Below are 20,436 nucleotides of genomic sequence, written 5' to 3' on the forward strand. Positions count from 1 at the left end.
AAGTTCAAACCAGCAGGTGAACCCTCACTCTAGAAGAAGGCAACCCCCTGCCCCCAAGGTTTCTGCCAATCTGACCTGGGGAAAATTCCATCCTGATCTCAGATACAGGAATTAGTTAGACCCTGAGCATGTGGGTGAGACCCACCAGTCAGACATCTGGGCAAGAATTCTCTGTAGTAATTCAGAGCCGTTCCCATCTAGTGTCCCATCTCTGGCCACTGAAAATATGTGCTACTAACAGTTGCAGATGATTCACATGCCATTGTAGGGAGTCCCATCATACCATCCCCTGCATAAGCTTATCAAGCTCAGTCTTGAAACCAGTTAGGTTTTTTTTGTCCCCACTGCTCCCCTTGGAAAGCTGTTCCAGAACTTCACTCCTCTGATGGTCAAAAACTTTTGTCTAATTTCAAGCATAACCTTGTTGATAACCAGTTTATATCCATTTGTTCTTGTACCAACATTGACCCTTAAACTTAAATAGCTCCTCTCCTTCCCTGGTATTTATCCCTCAGATGTATCTTTAGAGAGCAATCATATCTCCCTCAGTTTTCTTTTGATTAAACAAGCCAAGCTCCTTAAATCTCCTCTAATAAGGTAAGTTCTGCATTCTTCCGATCATCCTGGTAGCCCTTCTCTGCACCTGTTCCAGTTTGAATTAATCTTTTTTTTTTAAAAAGGACACAGTATTCCAGATGAGGTCTCACCAGTGCCTTCTATAATGGTAATAATACTCCCCCCTCTCTCTGCTGGAAATACCTTACCTTGTGAAGTTGCAGAACTACTAACTTTGGTACGTAACCTGTCACTTAAATCACATTCTGTACCAGATGACTAAAGGATAGCTATTACGATGCCAATTTTTTTAAAAGGCTCCAGAGGCAATCCCTGGCAATTACAGGCCAGTAAGCCTAACTTTAATACCAGGCAAATTGGTTGAAACTATAGTAAAGAAAGAACAGAATTATCAGACAGATGGAATAGAATGTGTTGGGGAAGAGTCAACATGGCTTTGTAAAGGGAAATCATGCATCACCAATCTATTAGAATTTTTTGAGGGGGTCAAACAAACAAGTGGAAAAGAGTGATCCAGTGTATTTAGTGTACTTGGAGTTTCAGAAAGCCTTTGACAAGGTCCCTCACCAAAGTTCTTAAGCAAAGTAAGCAGTCATAGGAAAAGAGGGAAGATCCTCTCACAGATCAGTAACTGGATAAAAGACAGAAAACAAAATGGCAAGAATAAATGGTTAATTTTCAGTGTCTCCTCAGTGATTTGTACTGGGACCAGTTCTGTTCAACATATTCATAAATAATCTGGAAAAGGGGGTAAACAGCGAAATGGCAAAAACTGCAGACAGACAGCTATCTTGAGTCATTCTGTAAAGTCCAAAGCAGACTGTGAAGAGTTACAAAAGGATTGCACAAAACTGGGTGACAGGGCAACAAAATGGCAGGTGACATTCAAATGTCAAGTAACACATTGGAAAACAATCCCAACTATATGTACAAAATGGTCTAAATTAGCTGTTACCACTCAAAAAAGAGTCGAGTCATTGTGGATAGTTCTCTGAACACATCTGCTCAATGTGCAGTAGCAGTCAAAAAAGCTAACAATGTTACAAACCATTAGAAAAAGAATAGATATTTTCTGTCTGTCATAATGCCTTTATAAAAATCCATGGTACACCCATATCTTGAATATTGCGTGCAGATCTGGCTGTCCCATCTCAAAAAAGATATATTATATATATATATATATATATATAAATAAAAGATTCAGAGAAGGGCTACAAAAATGATTAGGAATATGGAAGACTTTCCATATGAGGAGAGATTAAAAAAAATGGGACTTTTCAACTTGGAAAGGTAATCACTAAGAGGGGATATAATGGAGGTCTATAAAATCTCAACTGGTATGAAGAAAGTGAATAAGGAAATGTTATTTACCCCCTTACATAACAGGAACTAGGGGGTCACCCAGTGAAATTAATAGGCAGCAGGTTTAAAACAAATGGAAGTACTTCTTTATACAACGCAGAGTCAACCTGTGGAACTTGTTGCCAGGAGATGTTGTGAAGGCCAAAACTATAACAGGGTTCAAAAAAGAACTGGATAAGTTCCTGGAGGATAGGACCATCAACAGCTATTAGCCAGGATGGTCAGGGATGCAACACCATACACTGATTGTCCCCAGCTTTTCTTTGCCGGGAGCGGACACGACAGGGAATGAATCACACAAATGATTGCCTGTTCTATTCATTTCTTCTGACAATGGCCAATGCCACATGCTTCAGAAGACAGGATATTGGGCTAGATGGACCACTGGTCTGATCCAGTATGGCTGTTCTTATCTTCAGCTACAGGTGATGGGATGTTTTTCCTCTTTTATAAATTTCCTGCAAGAGTTCATTCAAGAGCATAGATTTGTCGGTTTCATCCACATTGTTATTGGGGCATTTAATGCATTAGATGAGGTATACCACATTATGATAGGCCTGTGTAGGATCCAAGGTTCGTTGTGGGAGGTGTTCATCATTGTAGCAGTGGAGAGGTCTGCAGGTTTTGCATCTGTTTCTGTCAAGGTCTGGTGTTGCCCTGGTGGCCAGAGTGTGTTGGTCTGCGGGGAATTTGCTTCAGATTACGAGTTTGGAGAAGCTGGAGGGTTGTGTGAAGGCCGGAAGTGGGGGTTCAGAAAAGATCTTTCAAGATGTGGTTCCCATTGAGTCTGGGTTGTATTGTGAGGATATCCTATACTGGTTCCAACGGGGGGCGGTAGGTGACTACTAGGGGTCTGTGGTCAGAGGAGGTTTTATATCTCTATTGAAGCAGGTTCTCTCAGAATAAACTGGTGTCCAGTTCCATGATGCAATCTACTTCTCTGCTGAAGTGTCCTTGTTTGGTGAAGGCGGTTTTGATTGAGTTAAGGTGTATATCCCAGACTTTCTCCTCAGAGCATATTCTGTGGTATCTGAGTGCGTGGCTGTAGGTAACAGATTTCTGGGTGTGTTTAGGGTGGTTACTGGATCTACGAAGGTGGAGGTGGCGATCCGTGTATTTCTTACATATGGTTGTCTGTAAGGTTCCATTGTTGAAGCTAATTGTGGTGTCCAAGAAGTTGATATTAGTGTGGAAGCACTCCAGAAAGTTTAATGGGCAGGTGGTGGATGTTGAAGTTGGGGTGGAAATCACACATGAAAATTATAAATGACAAAAATAACCTATCACCTGTGGGTGAACACATTTCACAAAGCGATCACTCTATATCTGACCTAGCAGTCCTCATCCTCAAAGGAAGCCTGCACATAACACTTTCAAGACAAGCTTGGGAGCTTAAATTCATAATTCCGCTAGACACTAAAAATCATGGACTGAACAGACACTGGATTTACAGCTTATAACAACCTGTAACCTGCTAGCCCCCTCACTCTTTGTCCTATGATTGCAGAGGTGTTAACGGACCACTCTACCTTATGCTAACAATCTGTTCCATTTTGCATTTAGCTGTAATGCAAGTACCACCTTTCGCAGCTCTAAAGAACTTTGTGTGGCTCGAATGCTTGTGTCTCTCACTAGCAGAAGTTGGTCCAATAAAAGATATTACCTCACCCACCTTGTCTTCTAATATCATGCAATAGGATTTCTGTAGACCAGAGTGGGAACAATGAGTTTACACTTCCTCCTCCCAAACAACTTTTTACATACATCTCTAACCCTACTCACACAAGGAGAGATAGCGGAGACATTCCTTCTCCAGTGCTAAAAGCCTTGACTGCTGGCTGGGCACTGCTTTCCTCACTTTCTAGAGCTACAGCTGTCCCTTACCCTGCTATCCAAATGGCCTGCTTTAATTCCCCTCCCTCCAGGACACTATGATGCACTTGTGTGTTGTCATTATGATAGTGCGGCACATCCTGCACAAGATGTCCATTACATAGCTATGTTCCATAATTTACCAAGTCCCTCCAAAGAGGTTTCTCCTCAGCATCTGCAGGTGATGCACATAAATTTTTATTCACACACACAAAAATACCAGAGATTGGAAGCCAAACAACACAGGAAGCCGAACATGGAGGAATGTAATTAGGAGAGATTTTGTACCTGCTCACATCACTTCTCCGAGACCAGAGTGGGCCCCGAGTTTCAGCACCTCTGATACCTGCATAGAAGAAGAAAGTATGAATTGAAAACAAAGTCAACTAATTCGGTTCAAAACTGTAGATTTTAAGGTTATACTGTAAATGACTGACTATCTGATTAGCCAATCACCAACACGAAGTTGCAGAGCTAACAGATAAGCCTGTTGAAGATCATATCCAGAGAAATGGAGGTTACTCACTGTAACTGAAGGTTCTTCGAGATGTGGAATGCAGATAGGGACCACATGTGGGTATGCATGCACCAAAGTCCAGAAATTCTTCCAACTGTGTCTTTAGCTCCCCCTCGTGCTCCCAACCAAGAGCATAAAAGGCAATGTGGGTCAACACCTCTCCAGTTTCTCTTCTTATCACAATCCAACCAAATCTAAGAGGTTTGAGGGTAGGTGGTGGAATACAGATAGAGATCACACATCTCAAAGAGCCTCCAATTACAGTAAGTAACCTCCATTTATTCTTAGAATGCTGGTCCCTATGTATATTCCACACATAAGTGACTAGTTAGTGTTCAGACTAGAGAAGGGTGCAAGGAAGGTGGCAGCAGAGATGCCTGTAGTACTGCCATTCCTACAGCTGCATCTGCAGTTACTGCTTGGACTAGAGAATAGTGTGTCATGAACATGTGACAGCAACGTAGAGTTCTGCCCTGCAAGGGGACTGTAGCAGAACATCTGAGGGAGGCCGCAGAGGCAGCTTGTGCTCATGTGGAGTGAGTTGTAATGCCCCAGGAACAGGAATTTTTTTTCTATTTTGTAGCATTCTAAAATAGATCTCAAAACCCACTTTAGAAATCCTCTGAGAGGGTATGGCTTGCCATAGTGCAGAGATCATGAGGGTAATAAAGTGTCACATTTTCTAATGGGTTTGGTTCTTTGCAGGTAGAATGCCAGGGTGCACCTGATATCAAGGGAGTAAAGTCTCTTGTCTTCAGAATAAGCGAGGGGTTTCAGGAAAAATACAAATAAGCGTATTGTCTGATTTATGTGGAACTCAAACAATCTTGATATGGGAGGGCTGAAAAGTCCTCACCAGAAGAGGGAGGTGAGAACTCCGGCAGTAACAGTTATTTGGAGTCGACGGAGTGCCAATTTGGTTGCTAAATCTGTTGGAGACAAGTTTGCAGACACAAGTGGAGTCTGGTGAATGGCATCACAGGTACATGCACCCACCTGGCCCAAAACTGAGACACACTGGTGCCCCATACTTCATGATTTATGGATGATGTGGGAAATCAGGTTGCTCATCATGCAAAATCCATCTGCAAGCAGAAATGCTCACAGAGACGGAGTTCATCTGTGTTCCTATAAAACTTATTGTCCTTGTGGGTGACAAAACAGACTTTTCTTCATTTATACAAAATGCCTAAGGTAGCAAAAAGTTACTGAAGAGATCCTGTCACTGACATGACTTCCTGACAAGATCGGCCTACCAGGTATGGGAACACCATGTAGCCCTGGTGCCTCACTTGGGCTGCTACCTCAAAGAAAACTTGTGAATACTCTGGGTGCTGTAGTGAGTCCAACAGGGGGGACCCAAAACTGGTAGTGTTCCTCTCCCACCATGAAACACAGGAACTTCTTGTGGGATGGGCGAAGATCCAAATGGAAATATATGTCCTTCATGACGAGAGCCGCAAACCACATCCCTTGTTGAATAATCATCCTGAATGTCAGCTTTCTGATAAAGATGTTGAGTTGTTGAAGGTCCAGGATGGGTCTCCACCCTCCATCTTTGGAGGACCGGGGGGAAGAATTAGGAAATATGGGGAGTAGAAGCCTCTCTCGGTATTGAAGTGGGATGCATTTTATCACCTCCTGATGAAGAATCAATTAGTGAGTAGGTCCCAGGATGACGACTGGAAAGGAGGTTTGTGAAGAAAGGAGGAGAGAAAAATGTATGGAGTATCCCTGATGGATAATTTCCAGGACCCAACTGCCAGTACTAATCTTTTTCCATCAGGTTGAAGAGTTCCTCAAAGTGCTCCTTCCACCTCTTGACGATCTCCTCAGTGGAGGTCAGTGTTTCACCACCCTTACCGAGTACAGCCTGGGCAACATCCCACCAACCTTTCCTAAGGCGACAATTTTAATTGGCCAAACCCCCACCCCTCCCATAGTACCAGGGCCTTAAAGTTAAGCATTAGGTCTTTCAACTTGTTAGACAAGCTGTTCTGTACAGGAAGATAAACAGAAGTAACAGCTTTTATAGTAATAGCAAACAGACTTGTAACAACTTTCTGACATGGATGCTTCCATATTTTTACATGCATTTATATACGACATGACGGGACTATTAAAGGCTAATGTATTGCATATATACAAGTCTGATATAATTAGACTTAATATAGAAGGGCACAATTAAGGTATCAGTCTCAACCTTTGCAACTTCACTATTGCAAACTTAACTCAGAATTAATTTAAAAGACTCACTGAGGAGAATAAGCCCGACTTGGTTATGTCTATCTCCACTTACTGCAATATATGTATGTGATATATACACACACACACACCACACTCACCATTCCTTAGTGTAACAAATGGAGGCATTCTCACTCCAAATCTTTCTTCCATGTGGCCACCAGTCTTCGCTGGCTCCTTGAGGCAACTTTGAGAACTTTGGTACAGATTTAGAAAAAAGGAAAAAAGTGTCAGAATTTCTTTCAAAGGAGCTCATACATATCTTATTTGTCCCCATTGTATGCAAATCCTCTAAAGGAATGGATTATAGCTCCTACACAACCATGTGGTACAGAATGCTAGAAGTGATCACTGTTAAAGCAACAGAATTTAGTAAACCAGAATTGGCCAATTGATGCATTAATAGAAATATTCCAGCTCCAGCAGAAAAAAAGCAACTAGTCAATTGTGCAACGTTTACATCCTGATGCATATTACTTTTCACTATGCCAAGAGTGAATGTCCACTCTAAGGAAGAAAAAAAAAAAAAAAAAAAAAAAGGGGAGGGGGGAGGGCATGCACACAGAATTTGATTCTGTTAGACAGCAAATTTTGCAGGCTATTTACATAGTATGTGAAATAGTCTCTTTTGAACAGGCTTAGTATTAATTTTATTGAGTAGCCATTCTGTTTATTTTGTATGACAAGATGTTCTCATTATGCCCTGCATAAACCTTTATCGGTCTTTAACTCTTCCTTCTAAGGACTGATCAACATTGGGAACTTAAATCAGCAGATACATCTTTCAGGGCGTGAAAAATCCCGCCCCCGCCCAAGAGACATAGCTATCCTAACCTAACCCCAGTGTAGACAGTGAGGTGAATTGCCTACACTGATGGGGGGAGTTCTCCCATCAGTGTAGATAGTGTCTGCGCGGCAAGCACTGCAGCAGTGCCATTGTAGCTGTTTAAAGGTCAAAAAAAAAACAAAAAAAAAACCAACCACACAAAAGAGAGAGACTTCTGACCATTTTCGGTGGCCTTCTCACTTGGTGAAGTTAAAAAAGATCCAGAGAACAGGAATTAAGTACTCCACTATATCATTTGAAATACTGTTTTCTGTATCGTTTAAATACATCAGAAGTAAACAATTATATTATACAGACAACTGCAGATTAAAAGAAAATACATATTCATTTCTCCCAGCAGCGAAAGAAGGAAGTTTGGATTTGTTGCTGTGATCTTAGAGAAGTTCAAGTTCTAGAGCATTAAGGTACTCCTTGAGTTTTTACTAATCTAGTTAAAGTAGTACCACACCCTAGTGTAGATACAGTTATGATGGTATAAAGTGTATTTAGACGGATATAGCTTATTTTCCCTCTCATAAGGAAAAGCAGCTATACTGGTCTAAGCACGTTTATACCTTTATAAATGTGTCCATACTAGGAGATGTGCCACTTTAACTATACTAGTATAGTTAAGTGGTACAGCTTGTGTTTAGACAAACCCTTAGCTCCCAGACAGCTTCAGCATTCAAGAAGAACAGGTAGACAAAACCTGAATTTCTGTTCAGAAAAGGAACTTCTCTTTGAAGACCTCTCAAGGTCTTCATACAACACAGAGGCATGGACAAGTTTTCCTGCCTTTGCAGGTCACCTTCAAGAACTTCAGCTCTGTATGCATGATTGCCATGGCCTTTTGGCCTTACCACAGATTGAAAAATTATTGTAATACTATAAAGTGACAATTTCTTATGAAGTTGGAAGAGATCACGTATCCATTAAACTATAGTTAGGCCTCAGAACAGGCTGTGTTAAGACAAAAAATTAACTCCTTCACAGCTTATGTTCATTCCACATCAGCAGCATAAGATTCGTAAAAAGCATTCAATGGAAGGGAAAATAAGTCCCCAAATCCAACACCACTGTGGTATAGCACTTACTATAGGATTTCATAGTAGAAATTACATCACTGGAAGCACTTGTGCCCAAAGAGAGGCAGGAAGTTTCCTAGTGCAGATACAACATAGGAAGCAGAAAAGAGGTAGGAGGAGGAGAGAGACACCCACAGCAATTCCAATTCTTCACCTTTTGTAAACTTCTGCTGAATATTTTGGGTTGTTTTAGTTAAAAAAAAGCCACAGATAACTTTAGTATACACAACTGCATGCACTTCAAAAGGTCTGTTCCAAAGCATCTGTCCTGGTCCATATCAACAGAACTCTGTTTATTGCAACAAACTGATCAAATTTTTCCAACAACCAGAGTGCCCGTTAAAAGAGAGTGACTTGATGTCCCTCCTTGCCTCTCAAGAGAAGTCACTTACTAGTAAAAAGTCTGGAATATAACGTGAAATTACTTGCAGTGGTTTGCAGCTATGGGAGTGGAGTAGTTTCTAGGATATTTTTCCTTTACTAGTTCCAATAGTAGTTTGTACTTTTCTCTCTCTTCTCTTTGTACACCCTAAGAGGAAAAAAAGCCACGTTAAAACCACTATCAAGAAAAAGTGGAGTGAGGTTTGTAATTAAATTTAATGCATACTACACAGGTTGTTACAGCGCATGAAGTTTATCTTTAGTCCTAGTTAAGCAGGAACCATATGACTAAAGCTGCTGTTAAGTTGAAAATGTGCTCATGCTCATTATAGCAAGGAGTATAATTTTCATCCTTATCTCAGTTTACAGCAGCTTTCTACTGTCTAGCACATTTACATGCAGGTAAGTCAATGATAAACAAATATATACACCCTCATTACCATTTCCAGTTGTGGAACTGCCACATTCACTGGAGTGGACAGAAAGCAGAATCCACTTTTGGTGAGCTCTCACCCCAAAGACTCTATGAAAAGTGATGTTTAATGCCAGAAGGGACCATCAGATCATCTAGTCTGACCTCCCGTACATCACGGGCCATGATGTTTTACCCAATTACCCCTGCATTGAGCCCAATAACGTTTTTGGCAAAAGCGTCTTCCAGAAAGGCATCCAGACTGGATCTGAAGACATTGGGGATTCTCCATCTCTTAACTTTCCATGGTGGTTTGATCCCACAGTTAATTGCCCTGACTTAAAATGTTTCTGAATTAGTTCTAATTTGACTTTGTTTGGCTTCATTTTCCAGCCATTGGTTCGTGTTTCGCTTTTCTCCACTGAAGAGCCTTTTAGTACTTAGTGTTTTCCCCCATAAAAGGATACTTCTACTCTGAAATCACCTCTCCATCATGTTTTTGATCAGCCAAATAGATTGAGCTTTAAGTCTCCCTGCAAGAGATTTTCTCAGCTCAGGGCTATGCTTCAAAAACCATTTTCACTGTATCCAATTTCACATCTTGCCACCTCAATACTCAGAGGTCTCCCCATTATATAAACTCAGAAGTGACAAAAATGAATTGACCCTATTTCAAAAGCGGTCTTTATCTGGACTCACCTCTTCCACAGTACAGTGAGGCCTCCTCACCAGCTTGCCAGCATCTGAAGTGGTGGCTCCTGCCATGTTCTCCTGACCAGGCAATCCCCATTGAAAAGAACCTTCTGGAATGGATTTGGTATGGCGTTTGCTACTCATCCTTGTGTTGCAGAGGTTTCTATTAAGAGGAGCGATTACACTATTAACCACTAAAACCTAAATCTTCTTGAGTCAAATTACATCTAAATGTTTTTGAAAATACATGCATTGTTGGGGGTAGAGACTTAAGCCTCATAAGGATGTATGGATGTTCTGAATTCCTTTCAGTCAGGTGGAAAAATCAGGTCAAACCACCACTTGATAGAGAAATCCAAGAAATCTCTCTTAGGCCTGGTCTACACTACGGGTTTAGGTCGACTTTAGCAGCGTTAAACCGAATTAAGCCTGGACACGTCCACACAACAAGGCCCTTTCTTTCGACTTAAAGGGCCCTTTAAACCGGTTTCTTTACACCACCTCCGACGAGGGGATTAGCGATAAAACCGGCCTTTGCGGGTCAGAATTGGGGTAGTGTGGACGGAATTCGATGTTATTGGCCTCCGGGAGCTATCCCACAGTGCTTCATTGTGACCGCTCTGGACAGCGCTCTCAACTCAGATGCACTGACCAGGTAGACAGGAAAAGACCCGCGAAGGTTTGAATTTCATTTCCTGTTTGCCCAGCGTGGAGAGCACAGGTGACCACGCAGAGCTCATCAGCACAGGTAACCGTCATGGAGTCCTCCCAGGATCGCAAAAGAGCTCCAGCATGGACCGAACGGGAGGTACGAGATCTGCTCGCCATATGGGGAGATGAAGCAGTGATAGCTGAACTCCGTAGCAGTAAAAGAAATGGAAAAGTATTAGAAAAGATCTCCAAGGCCATGAAGGACTGAGGCCATAACAGGGACACACAGCAGTGCCGCGTGAAAATTAAGGAGCTAAGGCAAGCCTACCACAAAAGCCAGAGAAGCAAACGGAAGGTCCGGGGCAGAGCCGCAAACTTGCCGCTACTACGCGGAGCTGCATGCGATCCTAGGGGGTGCAGCCACCACTACCCCAACCGTGTGCTATGACTCTCTCACTGGAGAAACACACAGGGAAGACGGTTCGGGGAACGAGGAAGATGACGATGGAGGTACTGTAGGTAGCTCACAGCAGCAAGGAAGCGGAGAAACCGGTTTCCCCAACAGCCAGGATATGTTTGTGACACTGGACCTGGAACCAGTAACCCCCGAACTCACCCAAGACCCTCAGGGCACACAGGAGACCTCTGGTGAGTGTAACTTTGTAAATATTTGTAAACATTACAAAAAAAAAGCAAGCAAGTCTGTTAACGTGTATGGGGATGGAGCGGAAATCCTCCAGGGACATCTCCAGAAAGCTCTCCTGGTTGAAATGGGGTGATTTTATTAAGGGGGACATTCAGAGGCGCCCGTTCCTGCTATTCGGACCAGAAATGTTCCCCGCTGTTAACCACGCGGTGGGGGGGAGGGGTGAAGTGATCAGCCAAGGGAGTGTGTGTGTGGGGGGGGGGGGGGGTGGTTTACTTGTGTTTGTGCCGCATGTTAACCGGGAAACCGCAGCCCCCTCCTTTTACATTGAAACCCCATTTTAAATGGACAACCCAATTCATCCTTGAGATGGGAAATGCGCTGCTGTTTGCAACCTTTCCCGCATGTTAAGAAGGTTAAATAAGCCAAAACACTGTGGCCTACGATGGCTGCCTGCAAGCCGAAATATGCGACCTTGTAATGAAAGAGTGTACCCATTGTTCCCTAAAATGTGTCTTTTTTAACCACCTCTCCCTTCTCCTCCACCAGCTGCAAATGTTTCTCCTTCGCAGAGGCTCGTGAACATTAGAAAGAGAAAACGTAAGACGAGGGACGAGATGTTCACGGAGCTGCAGATGTCCTCCCACGCTGATAGAGCACAGCAGAATGCGTGGAGGCAGTCAATGTTGGAGATGAGAAAAGCCCAACATGAACGAGAGGAGAGGTGGCGGGCTGAAGACGATAGGTGGCGTCAGCTTGCAGACAGACGGCAAGAGGCAATGGTCCGTCTGCTGGAGCATCAAAGTGATATGCTCGAGCGTATGGTTGAGTTGCAGGAAAGGCAGCAGGAGCAGAGACCGCCGCTACAGCCCCTGTGTAACCAACAGCCCTCCTCCCCAAGTTCCATAGCCTCGTCACCCAGACGCCCAAGAACACGGTGGGGGGGCCTCCGTCCACCCAGTCACTCCACCCCAGATGATCGCCCAAGCATCAGAAGGCTGGGCTTCAATAAGAGTTAAAGTTTTAAAATGCAGTGTGTCCTTTTCCATCCCTCCTCCCCCACCCATCCCTGCTACCTTGGCAATTATCCCCCTACCTCTGTAAGGAACTAATAAAGAATGCATGAATGTGAAAAAACAATGACTTTATTGCCTCTGCAAGCGGGAGGGGAGGGGAGGGTGGGGTGGGGTGGTTGGTTTACAGGGAAGTAGAGTGAACCGGGTCGGGGGGGGGGTTGGAGGGTTCATCAAGGAGAAACAAACAGAAGTTTCACACAGTAGCCTGGCCAGTCACAAAACTCGTTTTCAAAGCTTCTCTGATGCGCACCGCGCCCTGCTGTGCTCCTCTAACCGCCCTGGTGTCTGGCTGCGCGTAATCAGCGGCCAGGCGAGTTGCCTCAACCTCCCACCCCGCCATAAATGTCTCCCCCTTACTCTCACAGATATTGTGGAGCGCACAGCAAGCAGCAATAACAATGGGGATATTCTTTTCGCTGAGGTCTGAGCGAGTCAGTAAGCTGCGCCAGCGCGCTTTTAAACGTCCAAATGCACATTCCACCACCATTCGGCACTTGCTCAGCCTGTAGTTGAACAGGTCCTGACTCCTGTCCAGGCTGCCTGTGTATGGCTTCATGAGCCATGGCATTAAGGGGTAGGCTGGGTCCCCAAGGATCACGATAGGCATTTCAACATCCCCAATGGTCACTTTCTGGTCCGGGAAGAAAGTCCCTTCCTCCAGCTTTCGAAACAGAGCAGAGTTCCTGAAGACGCGAGCATCATGTACCTTTCCCGGCCATCCCACGTTGATGTTGGTGAAACGTCCCTTGTGATCCACCAGGGCTTGCAGCAGCATTGAAAAGTACCCCTTGCGGTTTATGTAGTCGGTGGCTTGGTGCTCCGGTGACAAGATAGGGATATGGGTTCCGTCTATGGCCCCGCCACAGTTTGGGAATCCCATTTCAGCAAAACCATCCACTATTGACTGCACGTTGCCCAGAGTCACTACCCTTGCTATCACCAGGTCTTTCATTGCCCTGGCAAATTGGATCACAGCAGCCCCCACAGTAGATTTGCCCACTCCAAATTGATTCCCGACTGACCGGTAGCTGTCTGGCGTTGCAAGCTTCCACAGGGCTATTGCCACTCGCTTCTCAACTGTGAGGGCTGCTCTCATCTTGGTATCCTGGCGTTTCAGGGCAGGGGAAAGCAAGTCACAAAGTTCCATGAAAGTGCCCTTACGCATGCGAAAGTTTCGCAGCCACTGGGAATCGTCCCATACCTGCAGCACGATGCGGTCCCACCAGTCTGTGCTTGTTTCCCGGGCCCAGAATCGGCGTTCCACGGTATCAACCTGCCCCAGTAACACCATGATTTCCACATTGCTGGGGCCTGTGCCTTGTGAGAGGTCTATGGCCATGTCAATTTCCTCATTACTCTCGTCGCTGCGCTGCAATCGCCTCCTCGCCTGGTCCGGGTTTCGCCTTGGCATGTTCTGGCTCTGCATGTACTCCAGGACAATGCGCGTGGTGTTCATAGTGCTCATAATTGCCGCGGTGATCTGAGCGGGCTCCATGATCCCAGTGCTAGCTATGGCGCCTGGTCAGAAAAAAGGCGCGAAAGTAGTATCTGATGGACCAGGAGAAGGAGGGCGGGAGGGAGGGAGGGCCGAGTGACGACATGGCGTACAGGAACAGGGAGAAACACAAACAACTGTCACACAGAATGGTCCCCCCAAAGATTAAACTGGAAACCCTGGGCTTAGCAGGCCGTTGATTTCACGGAGGAAGGGAAAGCAAATGAACACAGAACAAATCTATTTTTTACATCTTAAGGTGGCAGCCGACGCTGCAGCATGAGTGACAGCCATACCAGTATGACGATGATGGGTACCAATCATAATATGCCATCATCTGCCAAAAGGCAAGGGGCTGCTGCTGTGTAGCAATGCAGCCCCACGTCTGCCAGCCCCACGTCCGCCAGCACCCAGCATCGCCCTCGGCCTCTTCTGGGTGCTTAGCAGACAATATTGGGCAATTGGCAGAAAATAGTATATTATGACTGGTAACCGTCATCATCGAAACAGTAGCATGTCTGCCCAGGTGGCCATGATTGACAGCCATACCAGTACGACGACGACGGGTACCAGTCATAATATACCATCGCCTGCAAGGGGCTGGTGCAATGCAGCACTACGGCTGCCAGCCCCACGGCTATCACTCATGCTACACCGTCTACCGCCAAAAGGCAGTTAGCAGCTGCTGCTGTGTAGCAATGCAGTCCCACGTCTGCCGGCACCCAGAGGACATATGGTGACGGTGAGCTCAGCTGAGCTGAGCGGGCTCCATGCTTGCCGTGGTATGTTGTCTGCACAGGTAACCCAGGTAAAAAGGCGCGAATCTATTGTCTGCCGTTGCTGTGACGAGGGGGGAGGGGCCTGACGACATGTACCCAGAACCGCCCGCGACACTGTTTTGCATCATCCGGGCATTGGGATCTCAACCCAGAATTCAAAGAAAAGGCGCGAACCGCTTCTCGGCTCGAGCTGTGGCGCAAACGTAGTATCTGACGGCCTAGGGGAAGGAGGGAGGGGGGCCGAGTGACGACATGGCGTACAGGCACAGGGAATTAAAATAAAGAACGGTGGCTGTGCATCAGGGAGAGACACAAACAACTGTCACAGACTGGTCCCCCCCAAAGATTAAACTGAAAACCCTGGGCTTAGCAGGCCGTTGATTTGACGGAGGGAGGGGGAAGCAAATGAATACAGAGAAAATCTATTTTTTACATCTTAAGACGATGGTGCAGCGTGACTGATAGCCCTCGGCATCTTTCTGGGTGCTTGGCAGCAAATACGGGGCGGTGTATGACGATGGTCTTCAGGCCTATTGTACGAGCTGCTGCTCAGGGAAGACTCTGCTAACGTGCGATGACCCGACTTGTAATAGGCCGGCTAACAGTCATAATACACCATTTACTGCCAAAAGGCAAGCCCCACGGCTGCCAGCACCCAGATCGCCGATGAAGGCTACCAGTCTACTGCACCGTCTACCGCCAAAAGGCAGTTAGCAGCTGCTGCTGTGTAGCAATGCAGTCCCACGTCTGCCGGCACCCAGAGGACATATGGTGACGGTGAGCTCAGCTGTGCTGAGCGGGCTCCATGTTGTCTGCACAGGTAACCCAGGTAACCCAGATAAAAAGGCGCGAATCTATTGTCTGCCGTTGCTGTGACGGGGGAGGGAGGGGCCTGACGACATGTACCCAGAACTGCCCGCGACACTGTTTTGCATCATCCGGGCATTGGGATCTCAACCCAGAATTCCAAGGGGCGGCAGAGACTGCGGGAACTGTGGGATAGCTACCCATAGTGCAATGCTCCGGAAGTCGACGCTAGCCTCGTACTGTGGACGCGGTCTGCCGACTAGAGCACCTAGAGCATTTTATTGTGTGGACATACACAATCGGCTGTATACAACCGATTTCAATAAAACCGGCTTCTATAAATTCGAACTAATTTCGTAGTGTAGACATACCCTTACAATGACTAAGAGGTGCACACTGACTAAATGGACGGTTTACAACATACCATTTTAAGCTCCCATGCACACGCTTCAGGCTAAATGAGGTGCTCCAGGAACTGCGAGCTCTGCCAGATCATGTTTTCTCCTTTGCCATGCCCCCACCCCCCCGCCCCAAATAGTGCTTCCTACTTCTTCAGACAGCCCTGTACCTTTAATTTTCTCATATGCTTCTTTCATTAAACCCTATTATAGTATGTCTGAGAACATCAACTACCCAAAGCCACGTTCTGATATGCCACTGAGGTATTTTGGGGGATATAGTTACAAGTATGCCATACAGCTGACACCTCACAGAAGAGAGCTCTATTCCCATAATTGGTGGAGTCTCCACCTGCACCCCACATTCACAATAGCTGCCTTAGGAATTTTCCTCTTTACCATTAAAAAGGTTTTCATGCTGATATTCTGCTCCCCTCCGCTTTCTGGGGAACGTTTCAGTTTAAAAGCTAGGAGCACTAAGCCAGCTCACAGTTTAAACTTCCTATTGTAAGCCATCTTAAAAGCAGCACAGCTTCCTCTTTAGCACTAAATACCATGACCAGGCTGCAGCTCATGCAGCTGAAAGAGTTGAGAGCCACTAGCTGAGACAAGCCCATCGTAGTCAAAATCCTGAACCAATTCAGAAGACTCTCAATCCATTTGAGCATGGATATCATAGTCTTCAGTATTGGCTTGGGACCTATTCCCATGGTAACAACTCCTAACAGGGACACTATAGTGTAACAAGGGGATCAGTACCATAGAACTAGCATTATCTTATATAGGAGTGCAGCAAGGATACTATTTAACCTAGTTTTGGGATGGGAGGCAAACAGCTGTATTACACAGTATCCTGGCCCATTTCCTTCCAATTATTGCCATCTCTAAAACCTTGGAGAAAACTGCATCAAGAGTGTTCCAGTAGTGTCATCTAAACAGAACACCTCATGCAAAACCAGGGGACTCCTAGACTTTATTATATCTTGGATAATTTACACCAAGTTCCCCCAATTTTCTTGTAATTAAAACCTCTCTCAAACAAAAGACTATTCCACACCCCTGCATATTCCTCCTCTCCCAAAACGCCTACATTTTTGTTCCTTGAAAACCTCCAATCTTTTGTCCCCAGACATCCCTATTATTTGCCCCTTCAAAGTTCCCCATTCCTTTGTCCCCAAAAGCTCAAGAACTGACACAAATCATAACTTCCCCATCTCTTCACACTTCCAGATCCCACTTCTCCACCTAGCCACCCCTCAACATCTCCTCTGTCCTTTGCAAGGTTCCCCCAGACCTCTTTGCTCTGCCTCCCCAGCTCTTCCCCAGGCGCTCTCTCACCCTCCCTAGGTCTATTTTGTGTGTGCAATTTCCCTCCCACCTGAAGGTTTTAATGTACATTTTTCCTCCTAAAGATGAGCTCCCTGCTGGCAAGCCAGCTTCACAGATTCCTTTACATACTTATTACCCAAATCTTTCCTTTTGGACCAGTTATATTACGTCTTAGCGTCGAGCTGTACAAGTTTAAGAGTTTAATACATTGATAGGAGACAGTACTGCAGTTCAGCGGAGTGCCCGGTAATACTCTGCATCTGGAAAGAGCCAAGCACTACTATATATAAATGGATTTAAAAAAACGTATTAGGCAGCAAATGTGGGCAGACACCTATATTCTGGAGGAGAGTAGAGGATGCTGATTTGAGGGGTGATGGGAGGATATAAAAGACAGCCACAAAAATTTTACCTCAGACAAGGCACAGTCCTGCAAGAAATAGGTACTGTCTCTTTACTGGGACAAACGCTAGCGCCACAAGATATTTTCTTATCTATGAAAAAAAGTACCAGACATCAGTAGTTGTGAGAGGGGAGTGACAGAGTCTTAGACGTTTGTATTTACAAAAGCCTCACAAAAAACAAATGCATTTTAGTTTAGATGTGTTAAGCCAACATGTAAACTTACTTAAAAGATTTTAGGTATCACACTAGGGCATTGTTTGTCTTTTTCAGCAGCCACTTCAATGAAGGAAGTCACTTGTCTGAATAGAAATTGCTCCATTACACCAGTGCTTTTCTATTTCAAGTTAATCATATATATTACACAAGACTGTTTAGGAAGATTTCCAGGCACACTTTACACTAATGCCACAGCCATCCGGAATCATGTGCATCATAAGAGAAGGCTGTAACACTTAATGCTGAAATGGCTGCAACAAAAATATCTGGACAGTGTCAGTGGCAATGGAAGGAAGCAGGAAAGAAAGCAAGAGTTCATCCTCTAGTGTTCTAGATTTTAGAGGTACTGCTCTTACCAAATTCAGAATTATAAAGGACTTAAAGTCTTACACAAGAGGCATTATACAAGTGGAAAGTATTAATGCTGCTGTATACACCTGCTGGGCATTTTAGTAGATAGGGGGAAATAGGAAGGAAGAAAAAGCAGTGGCTTCGTGTCAGTCTTACCCAGCTGTAGCATTTCTATTCCAGGTGCAGAGTCTGTCAGTCTGTCAGTCGAAGAATCAGAAGAATTTGAAAAAGTCTTAAACAGAACAAGGAACCATTAAAATGCAATTTGGATGTGGATCAAAGCAACCTCACAGTCTACTCACTCTAATTAGAGTTAAACCATGCTATTCATCCAGTGACCCAGATTGACTGGTTTGGATCTTGGCAGAACATAGGTCTCTGCAGTTTCTACAAAGTGTCTTTAAAAAAAAAAAAAAAAAAAAAAAAAAAAAAAAAAACACAACCTTTAGCTCCTAGAGTCCACATGTGCACTTTTTAAAAAATCCCTCTTAAATGAGTTTGGAGCAAAAACCCCATTGACTTTACACTCATCCCCTGAGGTGCTGCCACATAATAAATCAATCTTGAATAAGGTTTTCTGATCCTTGAAAGACTTTTAGAATTACAGCAAGTGAACAATCTTTAGAGCAGTCTTCACATAAATTAAAGAACTGAGTTCTATCCTTGAATTCCTCTCAATTGTCTCCAAGACAACCACCACCAACATCTTAAAACCAGCAGCTTGTTCCTTGAAAACAAAACTGTGTAAACTAGCAAATTTACATGCTATTTAGAAGACACTAGAACATCCTAAGTCTCTTAGGATTGTCCTACTGGTGCTGATAAGGCAGAAGACTATAAACAGGATTGTCCAACCTAGCAATCGAAGAATCCAGCTCACAGACATGCAAGCAAAGTACAGTAACTCCCCATTTAATGTCCTCTTGCTTAACGTTGTTTTGATCTTACATCCCTGCTCAATTACAGAACATGCTCTATTTAAAGTTGTGCAATGCTTCACTATAACATCATTTGTCCACGGCTGGCAGCCTCCCTACGCCCCCCCAGCAGACCCCACGGATCAGCGCCTTCCCCTTCTTCCCCCCACCTCCTGCCCGCAGCAATCAGCTGGCTTGCGGTGTTCAGGAGGGATGGGGGAGGAGCAAGGACTCGGCAGGCAGGCTCCCCCTCCCTCCCGAACGCTGCAAACCAGCTGATTGCCGCGGGCAGGAGGGAGCCTGCGTGCTGAGTCCTTGCTCCTCAAGCCTCCTTCCTGCCCCCAAAGGTCAAAAGCCAGCTGATTGCCGGGGCAGAAGGGAGGAGTGAGGATACACCACACCTCCCCTATCCCTCCCCTGCCTCTTGCCTGCGGCAATCAGTTGCCTTGCGGTGTTCAGGAGGCAGGGGGAGCCTGTGCACTGAGTCCTCGCTCCTTCCCCCTCCTTCCTGCCTCCTGAACGCTGCAAGCCAGCTGATTGCCGCAGGCAAGAGGGGACGGGGAAGGCACCAGGACACTGTGTGCGGAGTAAGGGGGGGGGGGAAGAAAAGAAGAGGCGGGTTAAGGGTGGAGGCTTGGGGGAAGGAGGGGGCGTGGGCGGGCCAAGGGTTGACCCCTCTGCCCCTGGTGCTTGCAGAGTAGGGGAAGCTGCCACTGCTGCTGTGCAACATGCTTCTCCTAGCCTACAGCATCTTCAGCCTCCTTGCCTGCCTCATTGACTCAGTGCCAGTGGGCTGTGCCTGTGTGGGGTAAGGCGGGGGCACCTTCCAACTATAGTACTGTACAGCAAAAAAAAAAAAAAAAAAAAAAAAAAGTTTCCCTGGAACCCAAACCTGGCCCCCCCACCATTTACATTCATTCTTATGGGGAAATTGGGATCATTTCACTTAAGTCACATTTTTCAGGAACATAACTACAACGTTAAGTGAGGAGTTACTGTAGAGGGGAGCTTTTGTACACATTGCACCTAAATACCAGTTGTGTACACTAGCTGAAGGCATGTAAGTGCATCTAGTAGGGCCATTTATTCAGGAAATACTTATTCATATTAGTTACGAGGACAGGAGGCATGTGGACTCTTCAAATACAACAAGCTTGAGAGCAAAATCACACCACCATTTGTAGGAGAATATAAGAGTACAATATGTAAATTTAAAATACTGTAAAGATGTCCAGGAGTAAAACAGCAGAAGTTCAGTCTTAACAAGTGCTCCAACGGAGGATTCAAACTTGAATGAGGCAATACCTATGATTTTAAAAGTAACAGAACACCACCAGACCTTATGACTTTTGACCAAACCCAACTCTAAGCAGTAGACTGGTCCCATTCATTTATTTT

At 45.1% G+C, this 20,436-nt stretch overlaps 1 protein-coding gene across 4 annotated transcripts in view; it reads right to left on the reverse strand.

Annotated features, from left to right (window-relative positions):
• SENP2 (SUMO specific peptidase 2) overlaps positions 1-20,436 on the reverse strand; it is a 53,840-nt gene that overhangs the window by 11,695 nt on the left and 21,709 nt on the right. For all 4 annotated transcript variants that reach the window (XM_034781154.1, XM_034781152.1, XM_034781153.1 and 1 more), the window contains exons 4-9: positions 18,278-18,353; positions 17,562-17,643; positions 9,975-10,131; positions 8,908-9,011; positions 6,673-6,767; positions 4,099-4,156 (exon numbers count right to left, since the gene is read on the reverse strand). In XM_034781154.1, the coding sequence (XP_034637045.1) occupies positions 4,099-4,156; positions 6,673-6,767; positions 8,908-9,011; positions 9,975-10,131; positions 17,562-17,643; positions 18,278-18,353 (572 nt within the window). The remainder of the gene's footprint in view (positions 1-4,098; positions 4,157-6,672; positions 6,768-8,907; positions 9,012-9,974; positions 10,132-17,561; positions 17,644-18,277; positions 18,354-20,436) is intronic.

Source organism: Trachemys scripta, chromosome 9 (assembly GCF_013100865.1).
Source record: "Trachemys scripta elegans isolate TJP31775 chromosome 9, CAS_Tse_1.0, whole genome shotgun sequence".
Classification (NCBI taxonomy): Eukaryota; Metazoa; Chordata; order Testudines; family Emydidae; genus Trachemys; species Trachemys scripta.